Source organism: Protomyctophum bolini (assembly GCF_963924005.1).
Source record: "Protomyctophum bolini genome assembly, chromosome: 14".
Taxonomy (NCBI): domain Eukaryota; kingdom Metazoa; phylum Chordata; class Actinopteri; order Myctophiformes; family Myctophidae; genus Protomyctophum; species Protomyctophum bolini.
The window spans coordinates 28,413,236-28,430,735 of record NC_137875.1 but is presented as its reverse complement, the minus strand read 5'-3'; the positions used below and the strand labels follow the sequence as shown (position 1 = coordinate 28,430,735).

At 46.6% G+C, this 17,500-nt stretch overlaps 1 protein-coding gene across 1 annotated transcript in view; it reads right to left on the bottom strand.

Moving 5' to 3' along the window:
* Nucleotides 1-17,500, bottom strand: part of ehbp1 (EH domain binding protein 1) — a 191,363-nt gene that overhangs the window by 79,226 nt on the left and 94,637 nt on the right. Inside the window, exons 12-15 of the mRNA XM_080782946.1 lie at nucleotides 17,365-17,368; nucleotides 10,930-11,811; nucleotides 7,943-7,987; nucleotides 7,536-7,688 (exon numbers count right to left, since the gene is read on the bottom strand). Coding sequence (XP_080639072.1) covers nucleotides 7,536-7,688; nucleotides 7,943-7,987; nucleotides 10,930-11,811; nucleotides 17,365-17,368 — 1,084 coding nt within the window. The remainder of the gene's footprint in view (nucleotides 1-7,535; nucleotides 7,689-7,942; nucleotides 7,988-10,929; nucleotides 11,812-17,364; nucleotides 17,369-17,500) is intronic.

Below are 17,500 nucleotides of genomic sequence, written 5' to 3'. Positions count from 1 at the left end.
CTGCCGAAAGAACTATTAACTGCTGGCGAGAAAGTTCAAAAAGAGAGAAAAAGAGAAGAGAGATGGGGAAGAGGAGAGGAGAAAAAATGACAATGCAAAAAGGGGAAAGTGCACAAGGCACTATTTGCATTTTCAAAAGACAATTTTTCCTGCCTCATAATGGGCCCGTAAGGATCCATTCTTAGTTTCTTACCACTCTGGAGTTCAATAATCATTGAGGTTTTTGCAGTGTGCATGTGCATGTGCACAGTGTGCATGTGCACATGCATGTGCAAAATAAACTGGGAGCTGAAACAGAGTGTAAGTTTAAGGAGGATTTTACTGTGTTGTTTTAAAATAGCCGATGGCTGGATTTGGATTAGATGATGATGCACGCATGCACGAGTCCCTATAGATAACCGTATTAGGTAAACGTGTACAGTATCTATGCTTAAATGTCACGGTTTACATCCAGACTGGTTGTCTGGATGTTCATGAACATAAATAAACCATGACCATGAACATAAATAAAATAAAATAAAATAAATAATTTCTATAGAATTTTGAGTGTACAGGGTTTGATGAGGTCTGGCCATATATGGAGCGTGTCTTGAGTGTACAGGGTTTGATGAGGTCTGGCTATATATGGAGCGTGTCTTGAGTGTACAGTGTTTGATGAGGTCAGATCAACATATGGAATGTCAGAACAGGTCAGCTCCATATATGGAGATCTAAGGGTGGCAGCAGGGGCACTTGCTTGAGAGTACAGGGTTTGATGAGGGCCAAGGCAGGGCCGGGCCTTCATTTCGGGCCTGTTGAGAACTGATGAACTGTGTTTTCTGAGGGGAAATGGTGAAATGTGCTTTTATGGCCGCAATAAAGGTCGTCCATGTTTGTCAAATTAATTTCACCATTTTCTGGTACGAGAGAGAGAGAGAGAGAGAGAGAGAGAGAGAGAGAAGGAGGTGGAGCAGAGGAGATGGCAGAAGACAGGAAAAGAGCTGAGAGGGGGGGAGGAGAAGGGCAGGAGTAGATAGGAGAGGTGATGGGGTAAGGGCGCATGCACACACATGGGGTGATGGGGTAAGGGCGCATGCACACACATGGGGTGATGGGGTAAGGGCGCATGCACACACATGGGGTGATGGGGTAAGGGCGCATGCACACACATGGGGTGATGGGGTAAGGGCGCATGCACACACATGGGGTGATGGGGTAAGGGCGCATGCACACACATGGGGTGATGGGGTAAGGGCGCATGCACACACATGGGGTGATGGGGTAAGGGCTGGAGCGCTGGGGGTGAAGTGCGGCTAGGCTTGTCGGCAGAAATCAAAGGAGGACCCAATTAAAGGAATCAGAATGAGCCAGTGAGCAGCGCCACTCTTACCTGCAGTGCAAACCTCAAACCCACACCACACACACACACACACACACACACACACACTTTGGAATGACGCTGTCACTTTAGAATGGGCTTAGTGGTTCTCAAACCTTTTCATGTAAATGACCCCCAAATAAATGTGTGTTTGGCTGTGGAACCCATTCTGAAAGTGTTTCTACTATTTCAAATAGTTGTATATAGAGTTAAAGTGGTTAAACAGATTTGTTTTAATGCAAATATTAACATTTTAATGTTGACCTCATGAAACTCCATGATAATAAATAATAACATTGTGGTATTTGTAAACGACACTATTCTTTATAACGATTCTCTGCAATACTGTACGGCTACTGGAAGGTGTTAACGCACCAATGATTCAACAGTTCCCTGCCACATTTACATACATACATATGCACACAGATGATCAAATACTGTTCATTTACATTCATGGCTGAGGACGTGCACACACATAGACACACACCTCTCCCAAAGCTAGTGTGTGCATCCTGATAATTACCCTGGCCAGGCCTGTGTGAAATTACTGCTCTCATCTGCTAATGGAGAGGAGACCTGGAGCGAACAGTCTCTCGCGTGCGCGTGTGCACACACGCGCACACGTGTGCACACACGCGCACACACACACACACACACACACACACACACACACACACACACACACACACACACACACACACACACACAAGAGATGACAACTCGAGTCACGGCTTCAGTTCAGCTTCGACTCAGACTCGCCCCTCAAAGACTGAAGACTCGGCTCACACTCGAGCTTAAACATTTATTTTATGTTTTATTTTGCTATAAGAAAAAGTCCTTCTGCACACCTACAATGACAGGTGCGTCGGATAACTGGAACTGAGAAGTAGAGAAAACATTTAAAAGAATCACGCACACTGTCTTCACTTGAGTTTAGATTTATTGAGCGACGTTTTGGTCGTCAGACTTTCATCAGGCATAAGACAGTGTGCGGGATTCTTTTTTCTCTACTTTTTATGTTTTATTTTGCTGCATTAATTAATGAAATGTGTGACATCATTCTCCTACGTCCTTCTCCTTTCGGTGCACGCTGCCAATCTCTGCAATGTAAATGTGGCGAGCTGCTGCACAACAGCTGCTGTGTGCAGTGCCTTTCATCATAACATTTAATTAAGCAAACATTGAAATTAAACAAACATGTTTAGCTCAGCAACACCTATCTGACCTTAGTTAACTTGGCACACACACACGTACAGACCCACACACACACAGACACACACAAATGTTGGGTTTGAAATTTTGGGTTTTTCCTTGTTGGCCGTTTTCCCGTTAAACGCTACATCAATGTTCACTATATTAACGTAACCTACAAGCAAGTTACATGTCTATTGTTGACCACCGTATCACAGGCTAAGGTTACAGGCTTTTTTGGTTACCAAAATGCCTAGAATTTGTATACTCCATTACTCCTCCTCCTTACTGTGCCCAAAAGAACAGATTTGATTGATTGAATATACTTTATTAGTCATAAATGTAAACACCATGGAGGTATAGTAAGGCATTTAGGCTAAAAGGATAACGGGGACTTGTTTCCATCTTGTTGTGAAGAACTTGCCGGTAGAAGAGAAAGCCTACACCTGACAGCAGTATTTACAGATGCAGAACTGGGCACTCGGGCTGGAATAAGGCTTAACAGCCAACCAGAGAGTCCTAGTACCCACCTCTCCACCACTGCGCTGCTATCGATGTGCAATAAGCGAGTGATGCCTCACTGCAACCAACGGCCATGCACGGTGTGTACACGGTCTACACACCTCGCACACTTACAGCAGACACGCATCTACACTCACTGATGTGGAGACGGTGTGTGGGGGACCTTTAGTTACTGTAACATCTGGGAATTAGAATGTGTGTGTGTGTGTGTGTGTGTGTGTGTGTGTGTGCACCAGGGGGACAGATATTTTGTGAAGCCACTATTTTGTGGCGCTGTCATTGGGCTCAAAAAACCCCATAGCCCCATAGAAGTCCATGTATTTTGGCCCAACTTCACCTAGACTGTATTACCTTAATAAACATGGTCATGAATACTTTTTGCTTCCAGTCACTAGTTTAAAGTCTCATTTCTAATGTCATAATATTGTTTTTGGAAAATGATGGTCCCATTTATAAAAAAAATGACCATAAAGTCGCGCATGTTCTGAGGGGCGTGGCTACCGTTACAGTCTATGAACGGGATCCCCCACCCACTCGAGTCAAAATAAAAACCAACGAAGAAGAAGGGGGGAAGTCCCGCCTCGTTGTCTGGGCCAGCCAATGGGCCAGCTGGGCCCAAACGGATCTAGAAAGATGGCGACTTCCATTGCAAGGACTGACAGGCTTCATTTTACGTTCATGTTATACCCGCGGAACGCTTTGTCCATATTTTTTACAGTCTATGGTGTGCACGCATGTGTGTTTGAGAGATAGCTAGAGTAGAGAGTGTGTATTTTTATGATGCTCATTAATTACCAATTTGTCCACACCAGGGGGGGTGACGTGACAAGACATCTCAACTCTAAATGCTGATTGGCCGTGAAAGGCCACCTGGTGGTGGGGGGTGGAGGGGGGGCAATTAGTAGTACTGTGTATACATCAAAGAGATAGTGAAACAAGAAGGAAATACAGAATGTGAGACAGAAAAAAGGTTGAGAGAAAACAAGAAAGAAAGTCAGAACGAAGGATGTGGAGAATGTGACAGACAGAGGGAGGGAGGGGGAGAGAGAGAGGTGAACCGGTGACCTTAGATGAAAGGCTGACTCACTGTGGGCTACAATTAGAAGTGGTAGGAGGGAGAACAGAGGTTAGAACGAAGAACGCACGCAGCCACGCACGCACGCAGCCACACACAACACACACACACACACACACACACACACACACACACACACCTCAATACTCTTACACACAAACATGCGCACGTCAATACTCACAGATTAGCTCTCTATCTATGATGATACAGCTAATGTGGGGCTTCTACAATGAATGACAGTCAGGAACACGAGGGCCTCCATAAAACACCATGGATGTCGTCGACTCGTCATGCAGGATTTCACATGTGGTTGCATGCTGAAAATAGCCAATCTACAAGCTCACAACGTTGTGAGCTTGTGAATGTTTTTTGTCATAGTTTCAGTCGACAAAATCAACACGGCACTGGTAAATGGTGCATTTATAAAGTTAGTTTACATTACAGTAGATTGTGCAGTACATTCTCACACACACACCGATGGCGGAGGAAACATGCAAGGAAATGGTTCAGCGACTTGCCCAAGGACACTTCCAGATGGCCGTAGCACCTAGGCTGCTAATGCAACCTCACAGCGTGTTGCAGGTTCGACTCCTGATTATGACGACCTTTGCTACGTGTCATTCCCCATGTCTTTCTCCCAATTTATATCTATTCCCCCCCCCCCGGTGTAGACGGAAAAACAGTGGTCCAGGTAAAAAGAAAAAAAAAACTTTGAAAAGATTATTGGAAGAGAATTAATCTCTCACGATTACATTTTTTGGGCTGACATTGAGGTCATAATAAAGTTATTATAACAACACTGATGATAAAAAGTTGTTTCCATTTACCTTAAGTGTTGGTGCTAAATTAATCAGAACCGTCTTTCACACTCTGAAGTGGATCCAAATACTTGTTTGTGTGTTGTCCGCTGTCTAGAATGTCTTCCAGCACAACGCCCCCCAAAACACAGATAATCTGTCTCTCTCCTGCCCCTCCCTAACTCATTCTGTTGGCCCCACATTAGCGGCTCTGCGCTGGAAGAATGATGCTGCCTTTAATTGAATTACATTGTTCCTTATGCATGCTAAACCGCAAAGTAGCTACTTACAGAGACAGAGAGAGAGACAGAGAGAGGAGAGAGATGAGAATGGCTAAGGGGCTAGGCTCCTCAGCTGATAACACAGACACACACACACACACACACTAACTACCATGCGTTAACATACACACACACACTAAGAAACATGCACAGTGCACACAGACACAAATGTACGCACCCGCACACCCACACCCACACACACACACACACACACACACGTTAATCAAAACAAGACATCAAGTAATCTAATCTGAATCACTAACAATTATCAGTGCGTTGGCCCTCCGGGCTGAGAGGATTCCTTTGATCAATGTTTTCTATTAAAAAGCCAAAACAATTCAATATCCAGCCCCGCCTCCTCAGCATCCCTGCACTAATGCATGCTGGGGCTTATTAGACAACTGTCCTTGGAAATAAGTACAGAAAAAAAGAGAAAGAGAGACAGAAGAAATAGTCAGAAAGAGAGAGAGAGAGAGAGAGGGAGTGGGATAAAGAAAGCGAGAAAATGGTAGAAAGAGGAAAAAGAGGAGGGGTGGTCTAGCTACTTAAGAAGCTAATCTGAGTGAAGTCAGCCATCTTGCTACGTGACAAAAAAGGACCCAAAGGGGACTTTTTTTCCCTCCCCATCGCCAAGGAATATATATCGCCATGGCGAGCGCTTTGAAAACTCTTTTAATTTGCGTTCTCCTTGTGAAGACTTTTAAATGGCAACAGTCCTTGGAAGGTCCTCATTTACTTCTCTTAGATTACGCCGAAATGGTTATTCCCAAGGCCTGCCCATGCACACATCATGCACAAAAACACACACACACACACACACACACACACACACACACACACACACACACACACAGGCCTGCCCATGCACACATCACGCCCAAAAAGACACACAACACACACAGACCTGGACCAACACTCATCGAACTCCAAACACACATAATGTGCACGCACACATTGGACGTTGGAAGTCCAATGTGTGTATGCACACCCATGCAGTTCAACATACACACACATATGTAAGTGTCTATGCGCGCGCATACGGTATACACACACATATGTAAGTGTGTATGTGCGCGAAGCCGCGAACGCACGCACACACACACACACACACACACACACACGATTTAAAAAAGCCATTTAATTCAAGGGCATCCCACCCTTTTTAGGATTCCAGAGGAGAACTGCGTGCGCACAGCCTGCTGCCTTTTAGATATTTCATTACTAAAAGGTATTCATTTCATGTCCCTGTGAAAATCCCTTGTCCGCACAAGTCGTCCAAGACACCACAGTCATTTCACCTCCCCCTCGTTATGAAAACATCACTGGGGATTTGACCACAGCACTTTTTCTTCCCCCCCCTTTTCGCTCAGAGGAACCTGCGTGGCGTCAATGTCCTCCACAGCATTACTGAGGTCAGTGGAGCGTGCTTGTGTCAGCCTCCTGTCACCGTCTAGCGGCTCTGGTTTGCACCATGCGGCCACTCTGTTCCTGGACGGGTCAGGGGATGAAAGGCGTGTATGGGCTGGTGTCTAATGTTTTGTATAATACTTATTATACAACTGTACGGGAATGAGAGTAGTGTCCAATTTGGTCAGGCCTTGGTAGAAACAGATGAGCAAAGAGGGAGCCAATGTGTGTGTGTGTGTGTGTGTGTGTGTGTGTGTGTGTGTGTGTGTGTGTGTGTGTGTGTGTGTGTGTGTGTGTGTGTGTGTGTGTGTGTGTGTGTGTGTGTGAGCGCGTGCGTGTGTGTGCGTGCGTGCGAGAGAGAGAGAGAGAGAGAGAGAGAGAATAAGTGAAGGAGAGGAAGGGAGTATTTTAGGAGTCTGGAATGAGAATGTCCCTTTCCACTCGACCAACCACTGACACCTTCGGGTCCACTTATTTGGTTGTCCCGAAGAGTGCCTGAGCAGAAGTTAACAAGGAAAGTTCTCTTTTTTGAGTAGTTATACCTTTGTACAAATGACTATGGAAGAGCAGGCATTTTGAACAGGTTACTGCAGCATGTCGCTGTGTGTAGTATTTTTGAGACAGGTGGAGGTGGAAAGCTGAAAGTATTGAACTATACTGTATGAAAGAGAGTGTTTGTGTGCAGCAGGTACACAGAAGTGTATTATTGCATACTTAAGCATGAATTACACTGATTTGCGACGCGCTGGTGTCACACGTCAGTGTCGCGTGTCGAAAATAGACATTCTACAAGTTCACAACACCACATCACTGCAATGTGTTGTGAGCTTGCAGTTTGGCTATTTCGTATATCACATATTAACCAACCATCACGGAGCAACACACATACACATTTTAGGACTCACGTCAGTGATGTTAGCAGGTCTTGCTGGTGGGGTGAGCAGTGTGGAGTTGGCAGCTAGGTTCTTGTTCCCGGCCTTCATGGCTGCATCTCGTCTTGCCTGTTCCAGTAGGAGTCGGGCTCTCTCCTTCAGCTCCTCCTGGCGAGACTGCACCTTCTGGGGGAGGGAGAGAAGAGCGGATAGAGGGCATGATTTTTATTGTACGTTCATGGTCTGATTTATGACAGGTAATGGCTTGAGTTCAGTTCACTCTCAGTTAAGAAAAACCTAAACAATTGATGGTGAGTCCTTTGACCAAGCAGATAATGTCCTGGTTATCACCCCTTGGTGATAACTCTTGTGGTGAGAACTCTTGTGGCTCTACAATAATATAAATTGATGAAGTTAACGTAGAAGCTAGTTTGACATACCTTTTCCGCTGGCGGACTTGATAATGGGGGCGGTTTCGTCTCCTGCTACAACAAAAAGCGAGACAAAGAGATTGAGGGCTGTAAACTGAGCAAATATAATAAATAAATAAAACACAGGTGTTCAGATTGAATTTTACTAAATGGTTTGAGATTTTATCAATAGCATGGAGTGGTTACTATAATTTTGAAATTGAAAAGCCAATTTCTCACAAAACTGGGTAAAGATAAAGCCCAATCTGTCACGTCTCAAAGACTTTCATATAATATTCAAATCAAAAATATGAGGGCGCACACACACACACACACACACACACACACACACAAAGAGAGATCGGTCCTGTATACTAAGAAGGCAGTGGTATCAGGGGATTAAGTACACCTAGTGGTCCCTAATGTAGAAGCAGGGCATATCCCCTGTGATATATCAGCCCTGGCCTGTTGCATTATGGGGGAGCCAGTTACCATGCTGGGCCCACACCCCTGACTGGCTCCAGTGGTGAGGAGAGGATGACAGCGAGGAGGAGATAGCAACACTCACTCACTCGCAGTAGCGCATGCACACACAGACATGTGTGTGTGCACCTGTGTGTACCAGCGCACACACACACAGACACATCCACATACTGTACACACAGGCGCAGGCTACAATCACACAGACACACACACGCACGCACGCCTAGCTTAGCATCCTATCTGCAAGCCTATCAGAGTTAATCCTGGCTGTATTATAAGGGGCACAAACAGGGAAAACGGAGGCTCTGAGCTTACATTTGGCTTAGAGGGCTGGATTTCCCAAACACAGGCCTTTACAACATTACAGAACTATTTATCCCCTCCGACAACCTCCATCTGGCCCAGGCTGCTTGCTTCGGCAAGGCTACGCGGTACACACCCCGCTAACTAGATAACGGCCCATGAAAATGGGGTGTCATGAATGGTACGACCCCTCTGCGACCTTTCAGCTGGTAAACAGGAAGCAGGGAAAATCTCAGGGTGAACTAATTCTAGCAGGTGTGCGTTTAAAGGTTGGCCTCCCCGCACGCACGCACGCCCATCCGTGCGCTGTTGTGCGCGTGACGCGCGTGCGTGTGTTTGTGTCTGTGTGCGTTAAGACGCACGTGAGCGTGCACATTAAAGGCACGAGCCATGTGTGAGCGTCTGAGGAGGACTAGATGAGGTGCGCTCCTGTAAAAGCGTCTCCACGGTTGAGTGGTCGCAGCAGCAAACTGCCATCAGGGGAAGGATGAAAAATATAATGAAAAATATAATGAAATGTCAAAGCAAGGGGGTTGCTGGGAGCCTTCCACGCTCGCTAACGTGTTAAAGGGCCCCGGCCAAGACGCATATCTGGAAAGCCTGGAGACGACAACATCTATAAACGCAGAGAACAGGCAGAGGAAGAGTTAGCCAGAGAGAGAGAGAGAGAGAGAGAGACAGAGACAGAGAGAGAAAGACAGGAAGGGAGAGAGACAATTCTGGTAACGGTCATCTGGGAAATGGCACAGGCGAGGTTGGGATTTAAAAGGAAGCTTAGCGGGAACGCTGCCGCCGTTGAGCGAACGTTGCATCTGAACGTTGCGTCTTACAGGTGATGAGGCTGTGGAAGTTTCAATCAAAGCCATGTGTGCCGGGATAAGAGACACGGGGTGATTGGTTCAGAGGGACGTGTCAGAATCTAAATGAGCGTATTTAATATGAAGACTCTGCCTATAGCCACGCAGGCAGACCCAAAGGTTATTAATATGAAGACTCTGCCTATAGCCACGCAGGCAGACCCAAAGGTTATTAATATGAAGACTCTGCCTATAGCCACGCAGGCAGACCCAAAGGTTATTAATATGAAGACTCTGCCTATAGCCACGCAGGCAGACCCAAAGGTTATTAATATGAAGACTCTGCCTATAGCCACGCAGGCAGACCCAAAGGTTATTAATATGAAGACTCTGCCTATAGCCACGCAGGCAGACCCAAAGGTTATTAATATGAAGACTCTGCCTATAGCCACGCAGGCAGACCCAAAGGTTATTAATATGAAGACTCTGCCTATAGCCACGCAGGCAGACCCAAAGGTTATTAATATGAAGACTCTGCCTATAGCCACGCAGGCAGACCCAAAGGTTATTAATATGAAGACTCTGCCTATAGCCACGCAGGCAGACCCAAAGGTTGTCTAAGGTACTTGTTTGATAACTATGTAGTACTGTAGTGCAGCTGTGCCTTCAAATGTGGCACAGTGTATTGTAGCATCGTATTGTGTTGGGCAGCGATTCCAAATCTGAGGATATTGCAAGTGGGCCCCCAAAAAATGTGATACTATGATACTATGACATAAATATTTAAAACTAAAAACTAAGGAAAAAATGTGGTTATAATATTCAAATCTGTCTTCCCTGTGTATTTTTGAGTGGTGCAACCACTCCTATAGACAGCTATGTGTGTGGCTGTGTCCCTGGGTCTGTCCCAGGCTGTGTCCAAGCACAAAAAAAGCATTATAGCCTTTGTTCACCACCAAGTGTCACTGTTGCACAGCCTAACACACAGACACACACAGGCCCGGGAAGAGGGCTTGTACAGTACAGTACAGTACAGTACAATACAGTACAGTCTGATTTTTGGTTTCTTCCCGGAAAGCTGAAAGCCTTTGAGTCAAAAGGCCCAATCGAACTACACCACTTTAGTGATATCATGAAATCATCCCCTCCCCTAAGCCCTCCACCATCATCATACATCAACAGGTGGGTGGTGAAAGGTGAAAACCAGGTGTACTTGAATCCTGACTCCTGGCCCAAAAAAACATAATTTTATCACTTTTTTTGAAAGAATAATCTTAATCCTAGTATAATCATACCGTACCTGATGACCACTGCACTCATGCTCAACATGCTCTGAAAATGCACATGGCCCATCCATCTGAAAACGTAAGTGGCTGCCGTGTTCATCATGTCACATGTGTGTGTGTGTGTGTGTGTGTGTGTGTGTGTGTGTACCTGTGTGTCTGTGTGGTTGACTGGTGGAGAGCCGGCGTTGGAGGCGGGCTCCGGCTCAGAATGCCGCAGACTGGCCCTCTTCTTCTTAATGAGGTCAGTGTCTCTGTTGTAGGAGGAGCCCAGCTTCTGGTGGGGAGAGGAGGAAGAGGAGGTAGGAGAGGAGGAAGAGGAGGTAGGAGAGGAAGCTCCTCTCCTGGTGGAGGAACCCAAGTCTGTGCCGCCTCCCGACGCCTCCCCGCCTCCCCTCTCGTCCTCCCCCGCCTGCCACCGTCTCTGCTTCTCCGACTCCCTCTCCGCCCTCTGCGGCAACTCGCTCAGGTCCAGCGTGTCGGCCTTGGGCAGCTGCCTCCGGTCTGCTGAGGCAGGGAGCGTGGCCTGAGACCTGGGGGCAGGCCTAGGGGCGGAGTCTGTCACAGGGAGCCCCGCCCACGGCTTCGGAGTGGGCGACGCGGAGGACGGCGGTGAGTAAACGGACGCGCCGCCCGCTGCCGGCGGACTCGCCCTTCCACTTGGCGCGGCCTTCCTCTCGGCCGCTCCCGTCCCCGTTTCGTCCTCCCCGTCGTCCGGAGCGCCGTTGGCTTCGCCGGCCGCCGGGCACTCGAGCTCCGACCCGGCGCCTTTGTGCTGCACGTCATTGAGCTCGGCGTAGAACTTGTCCTGGTCGATGGAGGCGTTGGTGTCCGTCTCAAAGTCTCCCACCTTGTATGTGCTGCGGCTGCTGTTGGCCTCGATCTGCACCACGTTGAGCTCCTCGCCGGAGAAGTGCGCCCTGATCTGGTACAGGTAGGTCATCACCGTCAGCTTGTCGGGGATGGCCAGCAGAACCATGTCCGACGGCTCTAGCAGACGGGAGATGCCCAGGTTGGCGAAGACATCGTAGGCCTGGAGGGAGGCAGAGGGAAAATACATAGATATTTAAATCCTTAACTGCACATAGTATTGATATTATCAGAACAGAACTGTTAGGAAGTCAGGATTCACTAAAACATATACATAACTAAAGACATAGTAAAATACAGAAATACAGTTAATACACACACTAAATTAAATAAACAGCAATGTACAAGACCCGTAGAATCACTTTTAGATTATTCATCAAACAGAGCTCCACAAAGAAAAGATTCTTCAGTATCCAGTAAGTTGTTGCCTATTCAAGAGAGGGAATCAGCATCAAACTGCCCCCATTTCGTATTTTACATCTCGTCAATCAGCCCAGGCAGGGACAATCGCAATAAAACAGCTGATTGGCCAAGAGAGGTGTGCGACAGGGATGGTGCAAGTGTAGTTGATTCACTCACATAATGAAAGCACTGTCGGATGACTGTTAAGTCAACACCAATTGTTTGGTTTTTTCACCAAGTAGCACATTGTAGCTAAGTAACGCATGTGCTAAGTAACGCATGTGCGTAGCCAGGCATGCATGTGCACATGGCCACACATGTGCAGTAATGGCGAAAACTGCGGTTTAAACAGAGTTAAACAGAGCTTCCAAAAACGCTAACAAACAGCGTACAATTTGGGAAAGGAAAAAGGGCAAAAGCTAATGGTGTATGTTGTCAATAGTGTTGCTTCTTTTCTTTCTTTTTCTCTATTTTTCCTCTTGTGGTATTTGGTTTTAGTTTAATTTACATTCAGCGAAGTCTGCCTGAAGAAGGTTAGTAGACCGAAAGCTTGCTAAATAAATACATTGATTGTGCGCAGATCAGAGTGTGCGGAGCTTCCCTTTATTTTTCTCATTTTCCCTTTGTGACTCCAGCACCTCACTTACGTTTTTTCAGCGGATGAGCGGTGGTTCTTTTTACATTTAGCAAAGTAAAATAAAATAAAATAAATTGAATGTTATGATATGAGAGAAGTACAGGCGCATTGGGGTGTATCGTGGGTGTATCGTGTGTGTGTGTGTGTGTGTGTGTGTGTGTGTGTGTGTGTGTGTGTGTGTGTGTGTGTGTGAGAGACGTATGTGTGTGTTGCGACACCGTTGCCATGGTGGCTGGCTGACAGGTCATGTCAGGGATGGTTGTCTCCGATAAGAGACGCAGATACCCCAAGACAGAGCGCTTAATCCCGAAGCACGTGTCTGTGTGTGAGCACGCGCACGTGTGCGTGCGTTTGTGTCGTTTATCGCCCCCTGCATCAACCTGCCCATGCTCTCCGTCACGCGTGTAATTGGCCTGATTAGAGTTTGATGAGAAAATACAGGTGTGATTATCAACAGACACACAAAACCCAATCCCTCCATCACCTGATAGATGGAGGGATGGAGAGAGAGAGAGAGAGAGAGAGAAGGGATGAAAACCATTATCGCAGCCAATGACAGGTAAATAAATAGATTAACACACACACACACACACACACACAGCTTTCTTTCCATCCCAGTTGCACTCATCCATTCATCCATCCATCCAGCTCTCCAGGTATCACAGCTTGTATCTGGGTTGCTTGATAGCGTTGATGTGATTCAGACCTGTTGTCGCTGTGTTTGTTTCATTGGCTTCACACGTCTCCCTAGTCTATCAATTTAACTTTCTCTCTCTCCTCTCTCTCTCTCCATCTTTTTTTATTTGATTTAGAGGTGGAGCCAGGGATGTGTATTTCTTGGCAGCACCCTGCTTCTTACTCCTTACATAAAGTGAACCACATTATCAGGCATCCCTATTTTGGTCATGTAAGGAAAAGCCCATTTTTCAACATTTTCTAACATACCAGAAATAGCAGATCTAAACCTTTGTGGAGCATTGGGAGCTCGACAATTGACATTTTCACTGGGCAAGTAAAATATTGTTTAAGTGGTTAACATGTTCAGCACTGGAAGACGCCCAGTACCTCTATTCTAGTCTACTACTGACTGGCCAGGGAGCAGCTCCACTGGGGTGGGTTCTTAAGTGCAATATGGACAGGTGCTACCAATAATACTGCTAATTACGGTTGTGTTCCTTTTTTTTCAAACAGATTTGGGTACTGCTATTGTACATGTTGGCTCCATCTACATTAAAGCAATAAGCCACAGGATGGGTTTGATTATTTACATTACATTATTTAACTTTTTTATAAAGCTCTCAATGGTCTTGCACCTTCCTATCTATTATGACTGCTGGTCGTCTATTCTAGTACTGACCTCCAATCAGAATCAAGGACTGGAACTATACATTTAGAATTAAACCTGTATCGATCGCGGTTATTCCTAGCTGATGTTGTGTTGAAGAGTTCTTGAGCAGGACACTGAACCCCTACCTGCTCCCGGTGAGCAGGTGTCTTGCATGGTTTCCTCTGCCATTGGTGTGGTAATGCGTGTGTGAATGGGTGAAATGTAATGCACATTGTAAAGCTTTCGAAAAAGGGCACTACATAAATTTGACTTTTGTAATGATGTAACTCTCTCTGCTCTTTTGTCTGGTTGCTCTCTCCCCTCACGAAACAATGAGCTGAGTGAAGGTGTACATTTGTACTGGATGAGGTGTGTGCAAGGCTAAGCACAGTAAATTAAAGTGTTAATTAAACTGAGAGTTTAAAATAGTGTACACATTCTCAGGGATGAATTATAATTGAGGATTTTACTGTATGGCAGAGAGCAAAAGTGTATGCGTGCTGAGAAAGAAAGACGTGTGCCTGTGTGTGTGTGTGTGTGTGTGTGTGTGTGTGTGTGTGTGTGTGTGTGTGTAAGAGAGAGTGTGCATCTGCGCCGGACACAGGAACAGAAGAAAAGAGATGAAAATAAGAGGAGCAGAAGAAAGGGGAACGTCCCCCCCCCCCCCTTACTTCTCAGTGTCGCAGAGTGAAAGGAAGGGAAAAAGGAGAAGTAGAAATGAGAAGGAGAGAGAGAGGGAGAGGTTGAGAGGGAGTGATTGGGTTTCTAACACGTATTCACAGGAGCAAAGTGTGTTCCCATTGTTCCCCTCTCGCCCCGAGTATGTTCTGAATGAACACGACAAGCTCCACGCTCAATAGAGAAAATAATGAAAGAATGAATGATAGAGAAAGTGGAGAGTGTGGGGAGAGAGTGAGGGCTGAGCGAAGGAGGGGAGGGAGGAAGGATCGTGCAGCAGGTTTTGTTTAGGGGTCAAAGTTGGTCTCCACGCATGCTACAGTCCTTTTTACCCAGGAACAGCTCTTTCCTTCGCAGAGGCTTTATTTACAGTTTGTCGTGTGTGCTGTCACGTGCTGTAACACGTCGCATGATGCAAGCTCGCGACATGCGCTGTGAGCTTGTAGTAACTTCACACCTTAAAGGCCTATTCATAGTCATACTCCAGTTTTAGGTGATACGTTGACCACCGAAAACTACAACATGACGTTGTACAAACAAATCTGTCTGTTTTTACTAACCACCGAGTATGTAGGTGTAGTAAAAAGTAATAGGCCTTAAGAGTCCACACAGTACATTTACGCAGGGTCCTTTTAAAACGTTTGGCGGAATGGGTTTCACATTTTGACACTGTCGATTTTACACTCAATTCAGTTTTCTCAACAGAAAGAGGCGGCTTGCTCTAAAAATGCCAGATTCACCATTTGAGGAGATCAACACATTAGAGCGCTTACATGAAATAACAAATACCTGAGTTCCTTGACTGACCAAATGAAACACTCGTAGACATGCTGACATATACTGTAACGCATATGCTGCTGGGCTTATTGAAACGAACTTCCTCTCTTCCCCTTTAACTATTAACAAGAGCTTTAGACTTGGATTGCATGTCACCCTTCCGTGCTCTGGGCCCCTGTAACCCCTTCCCCCCTCTGTGACTGACAGGCATCCATCAGTGTCAGTCATCACCAAAACCACTCTCCCCACCTCCTCCTCCTCCCAGAGCTGGTGCTGGCGGCGATTTCGCCTGGCGCTGTGCTATCAGATAGCATGGGAAATGACTTCTTCCTGGCCTCATTACACACACATAACATCACGCTGACAAAATAGGCACATGCACACTCACACAGTCCAAACAAACAACCTCTTAAGGGCAACTCAAACTGTCACACATGTATGCACGCAGCCAGGTATACTGTATAAATGTAAATGCATGTGGCATGCACTCATTCACATTATGTGCGTGTGTGCGTGCGCTCATGTGCACACACACATGCACGCACACACAGATTGATAACAGATCTTTTCAAAGGCTGTGAATCTCTAAATATTCACCTCTCTCTCCTCCTCTACCCTCTTTGTATCGATTATCCTTATCTGTCATAATTCACTGGTGTCTGAGCTCGCAGACAGAGAAAGAAAAGGAGATACGGGCGGGGGGTGGTGATGGGGGGGGGGACTGCATTTGAATCATCTGGACATGAAAACCCAAGGTAACATTCTCCATTATTTTAAATTCATGACACTTGCTCAGATGTCCAATTTTATGGACATTTTAAATCTGAACCCCCCACACTCAGAGCTATATCTGCCTCTCTCTCTCTGTGTGTGTGTGTGTGTGTGTGTGTGTGTGTGTGTGTGTGTGTGTGTGTGTGTGTGTTGTGTGTGTGTGTGTGTGTGTCACCGACGTAGGGTCCATTGGGCCACGCAGGCCTTGGCCCAGTCAGTTTAGAGCTGGCCTAGTCTAACTTCAAAGAGAGGGGTCGAAAAAACAAGAAAAACAACAAAAGATAGCCTACTTTTGGCGTTGAGTAAAATCCACAGTGTTAAGTTGACAAGAGTCCCGCAGGAGTATATATATATATATATTCTCTTTGCTTATCTACAAGCTCACAACGCAGCGCAACGAGACTGATCTACAAGCTCACAACGCAGCGCAACGAGACTGATCTACAAGCTCACAACGCAGCGCAACGAGACTGATCTACAAGCTCACAACGCAGCGCAACGAGACTGATCTACAAGCTCACAACGCAGCGCAACGAGACTGATCTACAAGCTCACAACGCAGCACAACGAGACTGATCTACAAGCTCACAACGCAGCGCAACGAGACACGCGCTATGAGAGAATAGCAGCAGACCGTGATCACTATTCCTCAGCCATCACCTTCTGGTGGAATAACATCCGCCCCCCCTTCCCCCGACTGCCTGTATTGCTTCTATCTGACCAACTCCTCTAGGGCTAAAGCTCAGACACCTGGAATGGAGGTGGCTGCTGTTGAGGTGGGGGCGGGGTGCGGGTGGAGGGGGTGCAGTTAGCTGATATGAAAAAAAGCCTCTTCTCTCTCTCTCTCTCTCTCTCCACTGTGGCTATTGTCAACAGGCTGGTGTTCATGCCTAACAGGGCCAGCGGAGGTTATCGCTGAGGCAGAGTGGATGAGAACAGGAAATCAAGCTGGAGGAAAAGCCTGCACGCATATCATTCTGTGTCGGCCCCTGAGGGCCACAAGAGAGGACAGCATGGTGGGATGTGTGTTTGTGTGTGTGTTGTGTGTGTGTGTGTGTGTGTGTGTGTGTGTGTGTGTGTGTGTGTGTGTGTGTGTGTGTGTCTGCGTGCGTGCGTGCGTTAACCCGTCTGGTTGACACGGGGTATGGAAAATCTGACTATGTACCTGTGGTGTGTGTCTGTCTGTGTGTGTGTGTGTGGGGGGGGGGGGGGGGGGAGGGGGTCAACAGGGTACACTATAAGGAATACATAGAGTAGGAC